Raw genomic sequence first — 18695 nt, 5'->3', positions numbered from 1 at the left:
ACAAAGGACTTTATTACTCACAGCAATAGTAGTAGCGAGGCAATCAGCTTTTCCTGTACTGGCTCCTTGAGCCCCATTTCCCAAAGGGTGACATGAAGAGAGCCAGGTGACGTCAGAACATGCATTGGATTGTCTTATAGTAAAGAAACCCCAATTTTAGGGAACCTGAAACTTTTATGAGAAGCATGTTTGCCCTTTGCTCACAAGAGAGATACTATCTTCCAAGGCAGTTCACTATACAAACATCCTCTAGAAGATACTCCAGAACAAAAGTAGACAGTACCTTTGTTCATCAGACATGTGGATATGTGACAAGTCTACGAAGAATTGTCTCTCAATGGGAAGTTTTACATATTTTATTGAAAAATCTAAGAAATCATGTGAATCATGTACAATATTTTCTCACAAGAAAAATTTTAAGCTGGCTTTTGAACGTTTCACATAATTGTAAAACTTTTTAATTTTTAAAAGGAAGAAAAACACAATGAAACTACCACAGTATTATATGCTTTCTGTTTTTTCTTTTTCCTAGGGAAAAGGCTGAGAAATATCAGTAAATTTTCTAATTATGATTCGTGAGGCTAAGTACTATAATCTTTAATAAATCTGCTAAAAAGATACAGGGAAATGGGTGGATCAATGTTTTCTTTGTTAAAAATATTTTTAAAAAAGCTAAAATCTAGAGATAACATGTTAAAATAATACATATTTTTTGTAAGATGTTACCATTTCTAACGATTTCTCTACACTATATCAACAGTGCAATTGTGATTCAGTGTAAATCATTACAGTGTTTCATTGTTACAATACTTGTGTTCAAGTACATGTTCATGAACATGATCAAAGTCTCTATTTTGACTTTTCTTTTCCGTATCAAAATAAGGTTATAATTACAGCAGAATTTTTCCTATGGATGTCTATAAATCTGAACCAAATTCATAATACATTCTCTAAAAACCTGTTCAACACCATGAGGTTCATTATGTTTACACATCTCCTGCAGATGACAGAAAATGGGCTAATTCTGCAGCAGGACACCAAAAAACAAAAATAGTTTCTCTTCATATATACCTAAACTATTATGCTAAGTCAGTATACATTCTGGATAATTCAATGTTATTGGTGGGGAGAGAGTAGCACCTTAGAGATAGCCCTAACAAACAATGAAACATTGTTTTAAGTATAATGATCTATTTTTTTCCGTTTTCTTTTTATTATATTACTGGATCCAACTAATTCATTCAATAAAATTATTTATGAAGCCATATAGTATAAATCAAAATGTTTGTGTAACCAAAACAAGCACCACATTGGATGTTTGGCAGGCAAAAAAATAAATTAATTTGATTAAATTATATGTAATCTGATAATATTTGGTCTGAAAAACATGCTAGTGTGTGTGTTTATAAATAATGTAATTGCAAAGAGCTGTGATCCAGCCAGCCTGCTAGAGGTCAACTCTTCTGCTGCAGCTTTTGGGCATAGAAGTCCCTGCATGTTTCACAGCAGCGCTGATACCACCGCATGTCCTGACATAGGTTCTTTTCACGTATCACTCGGCAGTACACTGGCCACTGATCTCCCAGGCACTTGAAAGTCAGAGCAGCTGTGAAACAGAACGTAGTGAATTCAATCCATGCAGATCTCATATATGTCAGTAAAAACAAACTTCAAGCGTTTAAGTGGGGCGGATTTGTACACTCTCTTTGATTCATTTATATTACCTTCTGGATTTTAAACAAGAAAGAGATACACACACATACATACCTCCTATGATTAAAAAGTAAAGAATGAATAATATTTTTACTTATAAATGTTTTTAGGCCTATTAAAGATAAAATTCCCAGGTTCAGTGTGTTGTACTTTTAAGCTTCAGTTTCATAGCTTTCATTTAAGTTTCTTTTGAATTTTAGTAGAGAAAATTAAAAAGAAAAATGTGCTCAATATATCTACCTTTATGGGAATACAAATTAATAAATACTATTATTGGGGTTGAAATTACAAGGAAACAGCAAAGTAAAAATATGCTCACAGTTATTTCATATTCCTAGTTTCCCCAGATAACAGACACATCTAAATGGATTATCTGGAGCTGTGATTTCAGGCTTCTATAAAAATCAATGCATATCATCATAAGCGACTGAGATTTATAGCAATAGTTGAAGTGTTTGAAATGAGAACTTGGTATAGAATATTTGGTCATGTAGACTTGGCCTCCATTTTTGTAAAACAGTGTGTTCTGGAATGCATGATGAGAGTCACTCCTGCTATAATTATTTCTTTTGCATATGAGAATGAATCGTATTCTAATATAATTATTCTATTTTTAAAAACCTTAGATTTTCCTAACCATTGTGCTTCTGTATTTTGGGGTATATCTTCAAGGAATAATAGAGAAAATGCAATTTTAACAAAATTTTTCTTTTAATCCATTATTTTCTGCCACATAATATTTCAAGGACTCCAACTAATTGCTGGAGAAAGGAATTATACTGCTATTGAATAAATGGATTTAGTACATCTGCTCTAGAATGGCTTAACTTTTTGTCTTAATGAGTGTTATTCGCCTTGAACTGATTATTTCTTAGGAATGTTAGTTAATTATTTGGCCCTAAAAAGAGAATTTTTGTATTTCCGTGAAGAAACCAAGCTTTCCCATTTGATTGAGTCTTATGCCTGGAAAAATACATATGATAATTTATCTGCTTACATTTTGGTAATATTATTTTGTGTGATTCAAATTGTTCCCCTGGAGATTATATGCACAGGTTAAAACCAAAGGTATTAAACATAAATTAACTCACTGACACTCAGGCAGGAGTGCTGTTAAAAGCTACTAATAGTCACAGATGTAAATGCTAAATCATTCATTAGTATTTGTTATGCAAGTGTAGGCTATATCTACTTAAAATATATAGTCTAATTCTCAATTATGGGTTAAATAACAGAAATTGAGGATATATATGAAGGCATTTCATAACATAAAACAATGTAAACATCAATATAGTCAATATTACTAGAATGTATTTTTTATTTGGTATCATATTCTCAAAGCTTAAAAAGAAAATAGAACTTCTTGTTTAATGGTGTAGATCCATGCACCCATTCTTCTTGAAAGACATTTTTTAGTCTGTGTTCCTCCAAAGAATAATTTATACCCAGATCACAAGGAAGGCTATTAACCACGGAGAAATCTGAGGCTTACACTACAATCTCATCTTTCCACAGACATTAACTTAATTGATAGTTCTGCCATGGGATTGATCCGAGTCTAAATTTTGGTTCAAAAAGACCTGGGGTGGTGTGGCATTATTATTTCCTGGACCTGCCTCTGATTGGACAACTTTGGGAATCAAAGCAGTTTAAGTTTTTAGGACTTTTTTACACACTTGACCATTTGGACGAAATCATATTTAAATGGATCCAATTTAGTCCAAACCAAAATAATCAGTATAGGTTTACAACTATCAAGGTTTAAAGTAATATATAAAATACAAGAAGCCATAAGCATTTCTATGTTTCTCAAAAGCATCTTTTTTTTTTTTTTGTCTGCTTACCCAATCTGGGTGATGTTATGGTATTTACATTAATTTTCTCATTGCAGGGTTGAAGGTGGCATGGCCTGTATGCTGCAGGTTTTTCTGAGGAAAAACATTCATTTCCATGTCTTCCTGTGATCTTATGCATGCATTGGATTACACGGGACTGCATTCCTTTGCCACAGGTAATTGAGCACTAGGAGAAATACAAGGTTTGTTAAGGTTCTTTTTTATTTTTATTTTTTGCTGTTATTATTTTCTAGGGTGTGGCAACATTCTCTAAGTGTTTCTTAAAATTAAATATGAGCTGCAACATCCATAGTCAATGCAAAACGTGGGTCAGAAACATTGATGCTCATAAATTGGGCACAATGCCTTTGAGAACCTCTGGCTGATCTAAGACAGAGTTTTGGGTAATGAAAAGGACATAAGAGTAAAGAAGGATAAAGAAAAAGGTACAGTATGACTTGAAGAGAAAGAGAGTGAATGACACCATTAATGCTTGAGCAGACAGCTTTCAAAGGTCTAATACATGGTTTGCAAACAAATAATTGATTCATTATTATTTAATTTAATCATTGATGTTCAGAAGTTAGCACATGTCTACTTTTAGAGCTGGATCCTTGTTACAGTCTTTAAATATACTCACCTGTCTTATTTTCTCTGGCCTTAAAATGTTTATAAATAATATCAAGATGTCTTAGCCAGATATGTTATTAAAGTAATTGCTTTTTCTTGGTAGATTAGATGATGTTAGTATTATGCTAATAAAAATATTTGATAATCTGAATTTCTCAGGTAAAAGGTACTTTTTTTCTCTTTTTTATTTTTATAGATTCAGGGGATAGATATATAGCAAAATGGTAAGGTTTAGGCTTCTAGTATACCCATCACTCAGCTAGTGAACATTGTACCCAATATGTAAATTTTCAACTCTCTCTGCTTTTGGAGACCTCAGTGTCTATTTTCTCTCTCTCTCTACGTCCACATGGGCCCATTGTTTAGTTCCCACTTACAAGCGAGAACATGTAATATTTGATTTTCTGTTTCTGAGTTATTTCACTTAGGATAATGGCCTCCAGCTCCATTCATGTTGCTGTAAAATACATAATTTCATTCTTTTTTGGCTGCATATTATTACATACACACACACACACACACACACACAGGTACACACACTTGCTTTATCCAGTTATCTGTTGGTGGACACTTTGATTCCATAACTTTGCTAATATGAATAGTGCTGTGATAAACATATGAGTGGAGATGTCTTTTTGATACAAGGATTTTGCTTCCTTTGGATAGATACCCAATAGTAGGACTGCTGAGTCAAATGGTAGTTCTATTTTTAGGTCTTTGAGAACCCTCCATACTGTTTTCTATAGTGGTTGTGTTTATTTACATTTTCACTAACAATGTATAAGTATTCCCTTTTCTCTGCATCCTCACCAACATCTGTTTTTTTTTTTGTCTTTTTAATAATAGCCATTCTGACTGGTATGAGATGGTATCTCATTTTGGTTTTAATTTGCATTTCTTGGATGATTAGTGATGTTGAGCATTTTTTATATGTTTGTGGGCTGCTTGTGTGTCTCTCCTGAGGAATGTGTGTTCATGTCCTTTGTCCACTTTTTAATGGGGCTACTCGTTTTTTGTTTGTTGAGTTGTTTGAGTTCCTTGAAGATTCTGAGTATTAGTCCTTGTCAGATGCATAGCTTGAAAATATTTTCTCCCATTCAGTTAGTTTTCTGTATACTCTGTTGATTATTTCTTTTGCTGTGCAGAAGCTCTTTCATTTACTTAAGTCTCATTTGCGCCTTTTTGTTTTTGTTGCATTTGCTTTTAAGGTCTTACTCATAAATTCCTTGCATATGCCATTGTCCAAAAGGATTTTCTTTGGTTTTCTTCTAGGATTTTAAGTTTCAGGTCTCATGTTAAAATCTTTAATCCACCTTGAGTATATGGTGAGAGACAGGGGTCCAGTTTCATTGTTCTGCATATGGCTATCCAATTTTTCCAGCATCATTTATTGAATAGGGTTGTCCTTTCCTCATTGCATTTTTTTACTGACTCTGTTGAAGATCAGTTGGTTATAGGTATGTGGTTTTGTTTCTGAGTTCTTTTTTCTGTTCCCTTGATCTGTGTATCTGTATTTGTACTAGTACCATGCTATTTTGGTTACTATAGCCTTGTAGCATAAAGTTAGGTAATGTGATAGCTCCAGCTTTGTTCTTTACTTAGGATTGCTTCAGCTATTCAGGCTATTTTGGAGTTCTATATGAATTTCAGGATTTTTTCCTAATTCTGTGAAAAATGACATTGATAATTTGATAGGATTTGTGCTGAATCTCTAGATTGCTTTGGGCAGTATGGTCATTTTAATGATATTGATTCTTATATTAGCATGGGATGTTCTTCCTTTTGTTTGTGTCATTTATTTCTTTCATCAGTATTTTGCAGCTCTCCTTGTAGAGGTCTTTCACCTTCTTAGTTAAATGTATTCCTAAGTAATTCTTTTGTGTGTGTGGTTATTGTAAATGGGACCGTCTTCTTGATTTCATTATCAGTTTGAATGTTATTGGTGTATAGACATGCTTCTACATTGATTTTGTATCCTGAAACTTCACTGATGCCATTTGTCAAGTCTAGGAGTCTTTTGAAGGAGTCTCAAGATAATTTGACTTCCCCTTTTAAAATCTGGATGTTTTATTTCTTTCTCTTGCCTGATTGCTCTGGCTAGGACTGCCAGTACTATGTTGAGAAGTGGTGAGTGGGTATCCTTATCTTGTTCCAGTTTTGGGGAAATGCATTCAACTTTTTCCCATTCAGTATGATGTTGGCTGTGGGTATGTCATATACGGCTTTTACTAATCAAGTGCACTTTTAACCGATTTGTTGCATTTCAACTAAATATTATTTTCATTTGTAAAATATTTTGCAAAGAACATATTTGACACATAATGGTCTTTTACCAGGGAAGTCTCTTAGTTTCATACATATATCACTAAATCTGTTTTTTGACACAAATAGTCTGATGCTAATTTGTCTGAGAAAATACCACTATTTTATGGTATCAAAACTATATGTAAGAGGGGAAATGTGCTTGTGTTTCTGAAAATAATGATTTATTTACTAGCCGTTTTATTTTCCATGTAAAAAGCTATAGCAATATTTTGCTTAAAGGGTTTACTAACACAATTAGAATTATTTAAATAAATTATCTTGGTGTATTCTATTCTGATTACAAATTGGTAAATATTTTCTGATTGTCATCTTTTAAGTATACAGACATACCATTTGTAATACTTTTTTTCCTCTGTATTTTCCTAAGTCACTATTAGTATTGCATTCTCTTTGCTATCAATTCTTCCTTTATGATCATCATTGGGCTCATCTCTTTTCTTATTTTCCTTAGCACAAGAAGCATTCTGCACAAATCCTCATTGCCTCAAACCTAATGTACTATTGTTTGATTTGTTTTTAGTCCTCAGCCTGCCAATGAATGGCACATATTAATTGAAAATGCATTCTTTCAAAATTTATTTACATATATATGCTCCTTGGACAAAAATCTTTGGTTATTGAGTTTACCATTGCCTACAAGATAAAGCCCAGTATCCCACTATATCCAGGTTGGCATGTGTTTACCTCTTTAACTTTATATTTGACTCCACCCTATTAAAAATAATTTGTTATTTTATAAACTAATCATTTCCATGCAATTTCTATTTCCACCTCTACAATTGTGCTCAGAGTAATACTCCTTTCCTAAATGCCATGCCTTTTTACAAAATTGTATCTTAGGCTGGGTGTGGTGGCTCACACCTGTAATTCCAGCACTTTGGGAGGCTGAGGCAGGCAGTCACTTGAGGCCAGGAGTTCTAGACCAGCCTATCCAACATGGCGAAACCCCATCTCTACTAAAAATACAAAAATTAGCTAGGTGTGGTGGTGCAGGCCTGTAATTCTAGCTACTGGGGAGGATGAGACAGGAGAATTGCTTGAATCCAAGAGGCGGAGGTTGCAGTGAGCCAAGATCATGCCACTGCACTCCAGCCTGGGTGACAGATTGAGACTCTGTCTCAAACAAAACAAAACAAAACAAAACAAAACAAAACAAAACAAAACAAAACAAAACACTATCTCAAATCCAGCTTCTCCATGAGAGCTTCCACACTATCCTAACTACCTATGCATATTTATGCAATATTCATAAATTAAACCATATATTCATATGTTGAGTCTACACTTCAGAATCACAGGAGAGATTTTTCTTTAAAGACAATGATGGATTTTAAGACATAGAATTTCTTAGTCAATAAATTCATGTGAGATCTGGGAATCTGCATTTTTAGTAAAAGTATTTAGGTGATTATGCTGTGCAGTCTGAGTTTGGAAATTACTGGCCAAAAGTACATGTTCTGTATTTAACATAGAACCTTTGTATTGCTTCTTATCTGTAAGTAGTATCATGGTACTACTTACGTGGTAAATTATGTATTACTACTTGCATAGTAAATTATGTTAGAGTTGTTTGTATGTCATGTTCAATAATGAAGCCTATATTTCTGTTATGACAATAGCTTACTGCAGAATAATGGAATTTTATGTGCACATCATTAACATGAATCTACAGATAACGTAACTTTCTAAGTTTTACTCTGTATGTATTTCTGCAAAATATTATCTTTGTATCTGATGAATTCTTTGCTTTCTGAAAATAGCAGATCAAAGAACAACAAACTAGGATGTCATGTCCTTTAAACCTGACTTTTTCTCTTAAACTTCTACAGGATTTGAATATTTCCAGTTCAGTGTAAGCTTTATTATAATTTCCAGCTATTATAGGAGGACTCGTTGACATGGTCTTTCTCTTTTAAAAGCTTTAATCTCAATACCACTCTATACAATGGATATAATCATACAAATAAAGACATGCTTAGAAAAGTATTTTCAGGACAATGCAATACAGTTTAACTAAAACTTTTAAGGGATTAATATTACGTAGAACAAAATACTGTTCTAGTATCTATTCCTAAAATTTCTGTAAATCTTGAAAAATATCACAATATTTAAGAAACCAAAAGAATAACAAAAGCCTTAGAAAGATGAGCTCACTCTGATGTGATAAAGAAGGTTCTCAATATTTCAAAGAGGTCCATAATTAGTCACAGACTATTCCTGACACTTTTAGTCAATCTTATATAATCAACTCCAAGGGATATGAGCAAAGCAAAGTAACACATTTTTCAGTATTATTGAAAATGACATAAAATAACAGTAGACACATGATAACTCAGAATATATAATCTTAGCAGATAATGGCTGAATAGCACCTTTTATAAAAATTTGGGGACTAAAAAAAGATGTTAGTTGCATTTTATAGGCAAATTACGTTTGTAACTATTTGGGCATAACCTGGAAATAAAAATATTCTCCAAGAAATAATGGAAATTCTGTAATTCATTAAACTAAAACAGTATAATTTTCTGCTTTAGAAACTAATAACTAATAGATTTGCTTTATTATTAAAATAAATAATCTTTTAGCCTTAGAATCTAATTTTCACTAGAATATTTTAATAATAAAACATCAAGTTCTTACTAGTAAGTATTTTCTTTATAAAATATAATTTGGTAAAACTTTTATTACAAATGTATGGAAAATGGACAGTTATTTGAAATAGAACCATTGAAATCCCAAGTTATCTTCTAAACTATTTATTATTTTTATTATAGAAGACAATATTAAATAATCAAATATCTTCTCAAATAACGTCACTATGATTAAAAACACACAGACGTTAAAGAAAAAGCCAAAATAATTCTGACCTCAAAATTAGGAGACCTGGCTTCTAATTATTTGCCTCTAGCAAATAATTTACTGAAACTTATTTTTCCTTTTTGTTAGACAAGGTATTGTAGTAGATCATAGCTGCAGGTTCAGGTCTAAATTACTATCAAAGTAAAACTCCAAATAATTTATTATTAAAAGTTACTATCATCTAGGTGGTGAAAATTTCTAAGTGGTGAAGCTACGTAAGAGTAAAGACTCTAATCTCAATAACTATTATCCAGTTTGCCAGCTTACAGTTGTGGCAAGTCTTAGCTTTCTGCAAGTAGAAGTCCTGTCTAACATAGTGTTAAAATTATAGTTTGCTTGAATGTCTCAGAATACTACATCATTTATTTTTGTTTTCAAATATTTACTGACCACTCATTATGTCCATGGTCCTTTGTAAAAAATAAAAACACCAGAGATTATTTACTATGGATCTGGTATTTTATTCAATAACATTTATTAACAAAACACAATTACATAAAATCGATGGAGTTAGAAGTAGATTACTACCACTGTGGAAGCTGGGCAATTTCATCCACTTTTAGCCAGTTATGTAATATTTAAATAATCAGTTACACTACAAAGCTACTTTGTTGCTTTGTGGTCAAAGGAAACCAATGGTACTGTTACGACACAGGGCCTCCGATCCAGACCCCAAGAGAGGTGGTTTCTGGACCTCTTACAAGATAGAATTCAGGGTGAGTCCTTAAAGTGAAAGCAAGGTTATTAAGAAGATAAAGGACATGAAGTCCTTGCCCATGCCTATGTCCTGAATGGTAGACATATGTAACAAACCTGCATGTTGTGCACATGTACCCTAAAACTTAAAGTGTAATTTAAAAAAAAGAAGATAAAGGAATAAAAGAAGGGCTACTCCATAGGCAGAGCAGGGCATGGGCTGCTCAACTTAGTATACTCATAGTTATTTCTTGATTATATGCTAAACAAAAGGTGGATTATTCATGAATTTTCCGGGACAGAGGTGGGCAATTCCCAGAACTGTGGGTTCTTCCCCTTTTTAAACCACATAGGGTAACTTTTTGATGTTGCCATGGCATTTGTAAACTGTCATGGTGCTGGTGGGAGTGTCTTTTAGCATGCTAATGTATAATGTATAATTAGTGTATAATGAGCAGTGAGGAGGACCAGAAGTCACTTTCATCACCACCTTGGTTTTGGTGGGTTTTGGCCAGCTTCCTTACTGCAACTTGTTTTATCAGCAAGGTCTTTGTGACCAGTATCTTGTGCTCACCTCCCATCTCATCCCATGACTCAGAATGCCTTAACCTCCTGGGAAGGCAGCCCAGTAGGTCTCAGCCTTATTTTACCAGGCCCTATTCAAGATAGAGTCTCTCTGGTTCCAAAGCCTCTGACAGTGCTACTTCTGAAAGTTTTTCCTCCATTCAATGCTAACAGAAAGAAGCTAGTACTTATTTAGTGTTTATTATATGCCAGGCACTGTGTTAAAGCTTATATTTATTTTAATATCTCACATGAAGGCCATGAATACTATTATCCCTTTTAAACAGAGGAGAAAGTAGAGGCTCACATAAATTCACAAATTGCCTATTGTTTTACAGGCAAGAAGCGCTGGAATTAGAGTTTTAACTTAAAAAATACTGAATTCAGCATTTGAATGCTTAAGCACTATTTAATACTCGAAAATTGCTAATATTTCTCTTATGTTAAAACAGAAATATTTCCCTTTTCCACAGACTGCCATGTCTGACATATCCTACTTTACTGTTAAATTAGACATTAATGAATTTTGAAAGCTTTTTTATTTCATTTTTAGTATAACTCAGGTTATATGGTATGAGGTAAACTTTTGCCCTAAGGACAATTCATATGCATGATTCATCTTTAGATAGGGTGATCATATAATTTATTATCCATATCAGGACATTTGTGAAATAAGTTGCTGATAATAATTTTTCCCAGACTCTAGGCATACTGGGACAGTCCTGGATAAACTAAAACATCTAGTCACCTTCTCTACAGACAACCTACTCACAGATCATTTATTAGACAATAAACACAAATGAACAGACATATGAAATACCTATTATATCCCATGCCTCTAATATGCTTTTACATAGAATATCTTGGTTATCTTTCTCATAATCCTAACAACATTGCTAATGGAAAGTGTGAGGCATGTATTTCATTTATTCATTCGACAAATAGTTACTGAGCCAATGTGCCACCTCTGGAGACTGGGATGTAATAGTAAGCACAACAGAGAAGAACAGGGGCCCCCAGGAGCTTACATCTTAATGGGGGAGAGGGTAAGAGCAAAAAAAAAAAGGAGGGAAGTATACTATAATTTACATGTTAACAGGTACTATGGAAAAAATTAAAGCTGGGAGAGAGGATGAGAAACGTTTGGGATAAGGGGTTTTCTAATTCAAATGGGAAAATCAGGGTAGGACTCAAGGAGATGATACAAAGACATGCCTCATAAGGACAGACAAACCTCAAATGCAAGTTTTTTGATTCCAGATATAATGTTATTTCCACTATATGCACTATATAGTTTTATTCACACATTTGTGTGCTATGATATTCCAAAATGTTTAATAACAAGGGCAAATGAGTAGAGTGGACCTTTAAGTAGGTGTTTCCTCAGATTCCATGGCGCGCTCTCTCTCCCCTTCCTTCCCTTCTCCCTTCTTTCAGTCCTTCTTTCTAATAAATGCCAAATCTTGCTCTTCACATGTGTATCAAGTAATTTAATATATATTTGAAACAAGACACACTATAGAGTTCCACTAAAAACCAAAATGCTAAAATGTCAACATCAATTTGCCAGCAAATGGGAAAGAAATACAGAGTTTACCAGATAACTTGCTATTGAAATTTCTTTTACAAGGAAAATTTTCTGACTAAAGGATTTTCAAAAGAGAGTCTTGTATTGTCTGAGAGATATTCTGTTCTCCAAATAGTTTAATATTGCCCCAAAAGATCTTTGAAACAAAGCACCTCATGAATCAACTCCATGTACAAGATTTAATTCTGAATAGGAAACACAATCATGATGTCCCAGGTTTACTAGAGTAAAGAGAAAGCAATCATCTTTAGAGCAAACTTAAACAGCTTACAAAATTGCTTACAAGGATTTAGGACTTAAGCAAGTTTTTGACATAGACAAACAACAAGACACAAGGAAAGTTGATGTGAATAATCCCTTTTCCCCACCAAAAAATAAGCCCCAAAGTCTCTGAAAGCAAAATTTGTTCCATTGCCGTAGTGATATTCATCAATTAAATCTACCTAGGGAAAGTACAATCTTCTCCGTACTTGGGCACACGTGAGATAATTTCATCATGTAAACGAAAAATAAAATTCTAAGTCCCCCAACTAACTGAATGGACCCCTCCCCTCAGCCAAGAGCATTCTAGAAGTAAACCTGAAACACAAATTCAGGCCATGAATGGGTGGTAGTGTTATACTAGATAGGCAGACATGAGCAGGGCAGAAGAGGGACTCTCCCTCCCCCGCAACCAGAAATGTCAGGTGACCATCAGATGATGGTCAGGAGGTTGTTAACTGTCTCTCTAAAATAATAATTAGTTGCAACCAGTGCCTGGCGAAGGCAGTTTCCCTATAGATGGAAAAAACCTGAAACTGGTGATCAGCAGCTTTCCAATAAGATCTCAGGAATTCGGCAAGCGGGCTCAAGCATGAGCATTAAGAGGAAAAATGGTGGAGTTTAACTGGTATATGACCTCCTAGGAATATTAGACTAGTAAGAGAATTGCGCCTTAAGTGAGCATGTATGCAACTCCAGTAAACACACTGCGCATGCTCCCCTCCCAAGTGCGAGCCGGCCGTTGTGCATGTGGACAGCTCACCCCAAAAGAAGAATTGGGGAGAAGGAATGGAAGACCCCGGAAGCATGCTAACATATAACATCCCAAGTCGAAAGGTCAAACTGCACACTTGTCCTTCAAGTTACCTGCTTGGTCCTCTTCCAAGTTTACTTTCCGTCCTTTCATTCCTGCTCTAAAGCTTTTTAATACATTTTTCATACACTAGCTAGAAAGAAATTATTTAGGCAGTTTGTGAGAGTCAGAGAGTCCTTAGTAATGTTTTTCTTTTAATGAAAAGCAGCCCCCAAATCATTTCTTTTCTAACAAAGAGGGGCCTGTAAAATTGAGCTGCAGACATAGAAACTAGAAGCTTGCATGGGTGAATGCCGGCAACTGTGCCAATAGGAAAAGGCTACCTGGGGCCCAGATATGTTCAACATGGAGGGTCCTTCTCCCTTTTTCTTTGTCAGCCAGGTGTAGAATAAAGGAACAGTCAACATGATGCCAGCCAAGTGGAGAACCCATCTGCATAATAGAAGATTAGGGTGGGGTGGCCAGCTTCTTCCTGTGCTATGCAAACAAACAGCACACCTAGTCCAACCAACCTCTCATGCCCTATGTAAATCAGACACTGCCTCCTCAGCCTCATCTATAAAACCTCGTGCATTTCACCACAGAATCAGAAGACACACTCAGGAGTCCCTCTCTCTCTATGAAAGAGAGTTATTCTCTTTTCTCTTTCTTTTGCCTATTAAACCTCTGCTCTTAAGCTCACTTATTGTGTGTCTGCCCCTGGCATGAGACAACAAACCTCGGGTATTTACCCCAGATAATGATGCTGCTTCACTTTCACTCCTGCTGTAAAACTTGCCTTGGTCTCTCCTTCTGCCTTATGCCTCAGTCAAATTCTTTCTTCTGAGGAGACAAGAACTGAGGTTGCTGTAGACTCAGTGGATTTGCTGCTGGTAACAGTAGAACACACCTGATTATACCCTCCTCCCTTTGGAATTCAGGCATAGCTGACCAGCATTAACGTTAAAAAAGAGACCTTAAGATTGACAAAGCAGACTCTTTGTAGCAATAAGAATATGACAGATAGCAGGCCCTGAAAGAAATCAAAGTAATTTACTCCGAAACTTATTTTCTTGACATATTTTGAAATGGCCACGCAAAGCTTCTCTTGTGGGAAAAATCTACATTCCCCTTCTCTTTCCAGGTCTTTTTCTTGATCCAGAAGAGAATTAACTAAGAATCTGGCACCTTTTTGAGTCTGATAAGAAACATTTACAGTCTATTCTCTCTGAAACCTGCTAAGTAGAGGCTGCACCTGCATAAGAACGGTGGTCTCCGCAACCCCTTATCTTAACCCAGACACACTCCCTTCTATTGATTCCAGGTCTTTAAATAAATTCTTTCAATCAATTGCCAATCAGAACATCTTTGAATCCACCTATGACCTGGTAGCCCCCTCTTCAAGTTGTTTCTGTATCAAACCAATGCACATCGTACATGTATTGATTGGTGTCTTAAGTTTACCAAAAATGTATAAAACTAAGCTGTAGCCTGACTACCACGGGTACATGTTCTCAGAATTTCCCAGGGCTGTGTCATGGGCTGTGGTCATACATATTTGGCTCAGAATAAATCTCTTTAAATATTTTACACAGTTTGACTGTTTTCATTGACAACCCTATATTTCTTTTATAATGAAATAAATCTTTTATTGCCCTGGACATTAGTGACAATGTCTAAGATTGTATTAAATTATGTCTATACTGTGGCTCACGTGTCAAACACTAAACACAATAGAATAATTCTCAATAATTTAAACACTTTGGACTCTCAAAATGATTAGAGAAATAGTTTAGTAAATGAGAAGCTCCAATAGAAATGTTAGCAAATCAACTTGGTAACAAGAAAAAGGCTTAATCTTCTTTACAAATGAAATATATCTTATTAAACCCTATACTTGTTTTCAGTCTCTAAAGCTTAATTTCCTGCCATTTCCTACTTTATTACTTGCCATTCTTATGCCAGGTAATAAGAGCCGAATGACTTTATTTTACCTGAAAATAGTTTAATCTAAATAAACTAGCTGAAAGGGAAATACCTGGGGGAAGTATAAGCAAATGTCCAAGTTTACAGAAGTGTAGAGTCGAAGTTTACTTAACTCAGATGTTTATATTTTTTGTACAAATGACCATGGATGATGTAGTAACAGATACAGACATGAACTGTTATAAAATTATATCTACTAAGATAGATGATAGCACTGAGCAGACAGGGTTTGGCATTACTGATAAAGATAGGCTCAGATGCCAAAATGATTTGACAAAATTATGGATTGGCCTAAACACAGACAAATGAGAGAAAATGAAAATGTCAAGGAAATAAAAACACACGCAAAAAATCTTAACAAATTCTTAACTGTGACATTATTGTAGAAACAAAGGGACGAAATGAACTCTGAATAGTTGTGAAGTCCATTTCCTGGACAAAACAAGGTGTGAAATCCTTTCTTCTATCACAAAAGATGAATGAGACAGGAGACACTGCTGACAACCTAAATAACACGAGAAAAGTGAACATGGAAATTTCACTCCTGAAATTGTATTACTTATGGCATTAATGGAAAGTGTTGCTGAGATCTTCGTTTAATCACTAGACGAAAATCTGGGCAATATCATTCAGGACATAGGCATGGGCAAAGATTTTATGATAAAATCACCAAAAGCAATTGCAACAAAAGCTAAAATTGACAAATGGGATCTATTTAAAGTAAAGAGCTTCTGCACAGCAAAAGAAACTATCGTCAGAGTGAAAAGGTCACCTATATAATGGGAGAAAATTTTTGCAATCTACCTTCTAACAAAGGTCTAATATCCAGAATTTACAAGGAACTTAAGCAAATTTAGAAGGCAAAAACAACCCCATCAAAAAGTGGGCAAAGGACATGAACAGACACTTCTCAAAAGAAGACATTTATGCAGCCAATAAACATGAAAAAAAGCTCAACATCACCGATCATTAGAGAAATGCAAATGAAAACCACAGTGAGATACCATCTCACACCAGTCAGAATGGTGATTATTAAAAAGTCAAGAAACAACAGATACTGGTGAGGCTGTGGAGAAATATGACACTTTTACACTGCTGGTGGGAATGTAAATTAGTTTAACAATTGTGGAAGAGAGTGTGGTGATTCCTCAAGGATCTAGAACCAGATATACCATTTGACCCAGCAATCCCATTACTGGGTATATACTCAAAGGAATATATATCATTCTATTATAAAGATACATGCACACATATGTTTACTGCAGCACTATTTGCAATAGCAAAGACATGGAACCAACCCAAATGTGCATCAGTGATAGACTGGATAAAGAAAATATTGTACATATACAACATGGAATACTATGCAGACATAAAAGGGATGAGGTCATGTCATTTGCAGGGGCATGGATACAGCTGGAAGACATCATCCTCAGCAAACTAACGCAGGGAAAGAAAACCAAACACTGCATGTTCTCCCTCATAAGTGGGAGCTGAACAATGAGAATACATGGACACAGGGAGGGGAACAACACAGACTGGGGCCTGTTGGGGGTGGAGAAGGGGAGGGACAGCATCAGGACAAATAGCTAATGCATGCAGGGCTTAATGTCTAGGTGACAGGTTGAAAGGTACAGCAAACCACCACGGCACATGTTTACCTATGTAACAAACCTGCATGTTCTGCACACATATCCTGGAACTTACAGTAAAATAAATAAAAAAAGAAGACCTTGGTTTAATACGGAAAAATAGGTGAAGACCTTACAGAAGATGCTCAAATAAATGTCCATTTACCTTGAGATATTTACAGATGTCATAGCTCCAGCATGTTCAAGATCAGTGAGTGTATACTGTTGAAAATCTGTGGCCTGATGAAATTAAAGTTTTTCAACTGTAATCTGATACATTTTAGGAACTGAGGTTAATTAGGTCTAAAATAGCACAATGTTATAAAGAAATTTTTGATGGGTCAAAGGCTACACAGAAGATATGAAAGTACTCTGTTGCTAAATTTTCATTATTTTATATAGAAATGTTCCTTTTATGATATAGTTGAATATTTTTATCAAGATCATCTTCACGTATTCTTTCCTGTAGTTGATATGAACACCATTATGTTTAGTAGGTATCCACTCAATTCTGGTGAATGATAGCAAACATGCTCTGAAATATACTGAAATAAGTAAAACGTGTTTAATTCAAAGGGACTACACAAGCTCCAATAAGTAGCCATCCACAAATTTATAAAGTGCCCAAATGAGACAAGAGAATAGTCAACCATGATGTCAATGGGTTCTTCAAGGCTTGTACACAGTACAACTTGAATCTACTTTTGTAAAGTATAAAATTGTCTTTCTGTCACTGAAAATTCATGAATCATATGTAAAAATTTATGTGATGGATCATGGTATAACCTAGCCATTATCATGTCTCTGCCAACTTCACCAAAGAATATTGTTGTCTGCTAGTCCAAGAAGCCACGTAGGCACTTCTGAACAACATAATTTCACTAAACACTTTATAAATGGGCTATTCCTAAAAACCTCTTAACTACTCTCCTGTTGAGAGAGCAGATGCTTATTCTTTCCATTGATCTCTGACTCTTGTATGGCTTCTGCACTCCATGGGCTCTGGCATCCACTGGACTGTCCCGCATGCTAATTTTTGATGTCTTACACTGTTGCTATTCAGCAAGCAGCCAACAATTATGCTATTTTTCTGTATTTAACTTGCATAAACAACTAGACTAGAATTGTGACACTGAGTCTTGTAATTCTTTCTTTGTAAAAATAAGGATTTATTAATACTTCTCAAGGTGAATGTGAAAGGAAGAAGTATAAAAATATACTGTCCTAGGCCAGGCGTGGTGGCTCATAAGTGTAATCCCAGCATTTTGGAAGGCTGAGGTGGGTGAGGTCAGGAGTTTGAGATGAGCCTGGCCGACATGGTGAAATCCTGTTTCTACTAAAATAGAAAAATCAGCTGGGCATGGTGGTGGACACCTTTAATCCTAGCTACTCAGGAGGCTGAGGAACAAGAATCGCTTGAACCCTGGAGGTGGAGGTTGCAGTGAGCCAAGATCATACCACTGTACTCCAGCCTGGGTGACAGAGCGAGACTTTGTCTCAAAAAAAAAAAAAAGAAAAAAAAATATATATATACTATCCTAAAATTAAAGTATGTGATAGAAGCTCTTACTGATTGGCACAAAAAGCTCAAAAGAAAAAAAGATAAATATTTAATTTTATTTATTTATTTCTAAGATGAAGTCTCCCTCTGTTGCCCAGGCTGGAGTACAGTTGCGCAATCTGGGCTCACTGCAATCTCTGCCTCCCAAGTTCAAGTGATTCTCCTGCTTCAGCCTTCCAAGTAGCTGGGATTTCAGGTGCTGCCACCATGCCCAGCTAATTTTTGTATTTTTAGTAGAGATGGGGCTTTACCATAT

At 35.1% G+C, this 18695-nt stretch overlaps 1 protein-coding gene across 1 annotated transcript in view; it reads right to left on the bottom strand.

Moving 5' to 3' along the window:
• The window catches only part of ADAMTS19 (ADAM metallopeptidase with thrombospondin type 1 motif 19), a 274439-nt gene continuing 255744 nt past the window's right edge, over positions 1–18695 (bottom strand). Inside the window, exons 22-23 of the mRNA XM_030818417.1 lie at positions 3558–3735; positions 1–1606 (exon numbers count right to left, since the gene is read on the bottom strand). Coding sequence (XP_030674277.1) covers positions 1455–1606; positions 3558–3735 — 330 coding nt within the window. The 3' untranslated portion in view covers positions 1–1454. The remainder of the gene's footprint in view (positions 1607–3557; positions 3736–18695) is intronic.

The sequence above is a fragment of the Nomascus leucogenys genome, chromosome 2, assembly GCF_006542625.1.
Source record: "Nomascus leucogenys isolate Asia chromosome 2, Asia_NLE_v1, whole genome shotgun sequence".
NCBI classification, from domain to species: domain Eukaryota; kingdom Metazoa; phylum Chordata; class Mammalia; order Primates; family Hylobatidae; genus Nomascus; species Nomascus leucogenys.
This window is presented reverse-complemented; position numbering and strand designations above follow the sequence as displayed.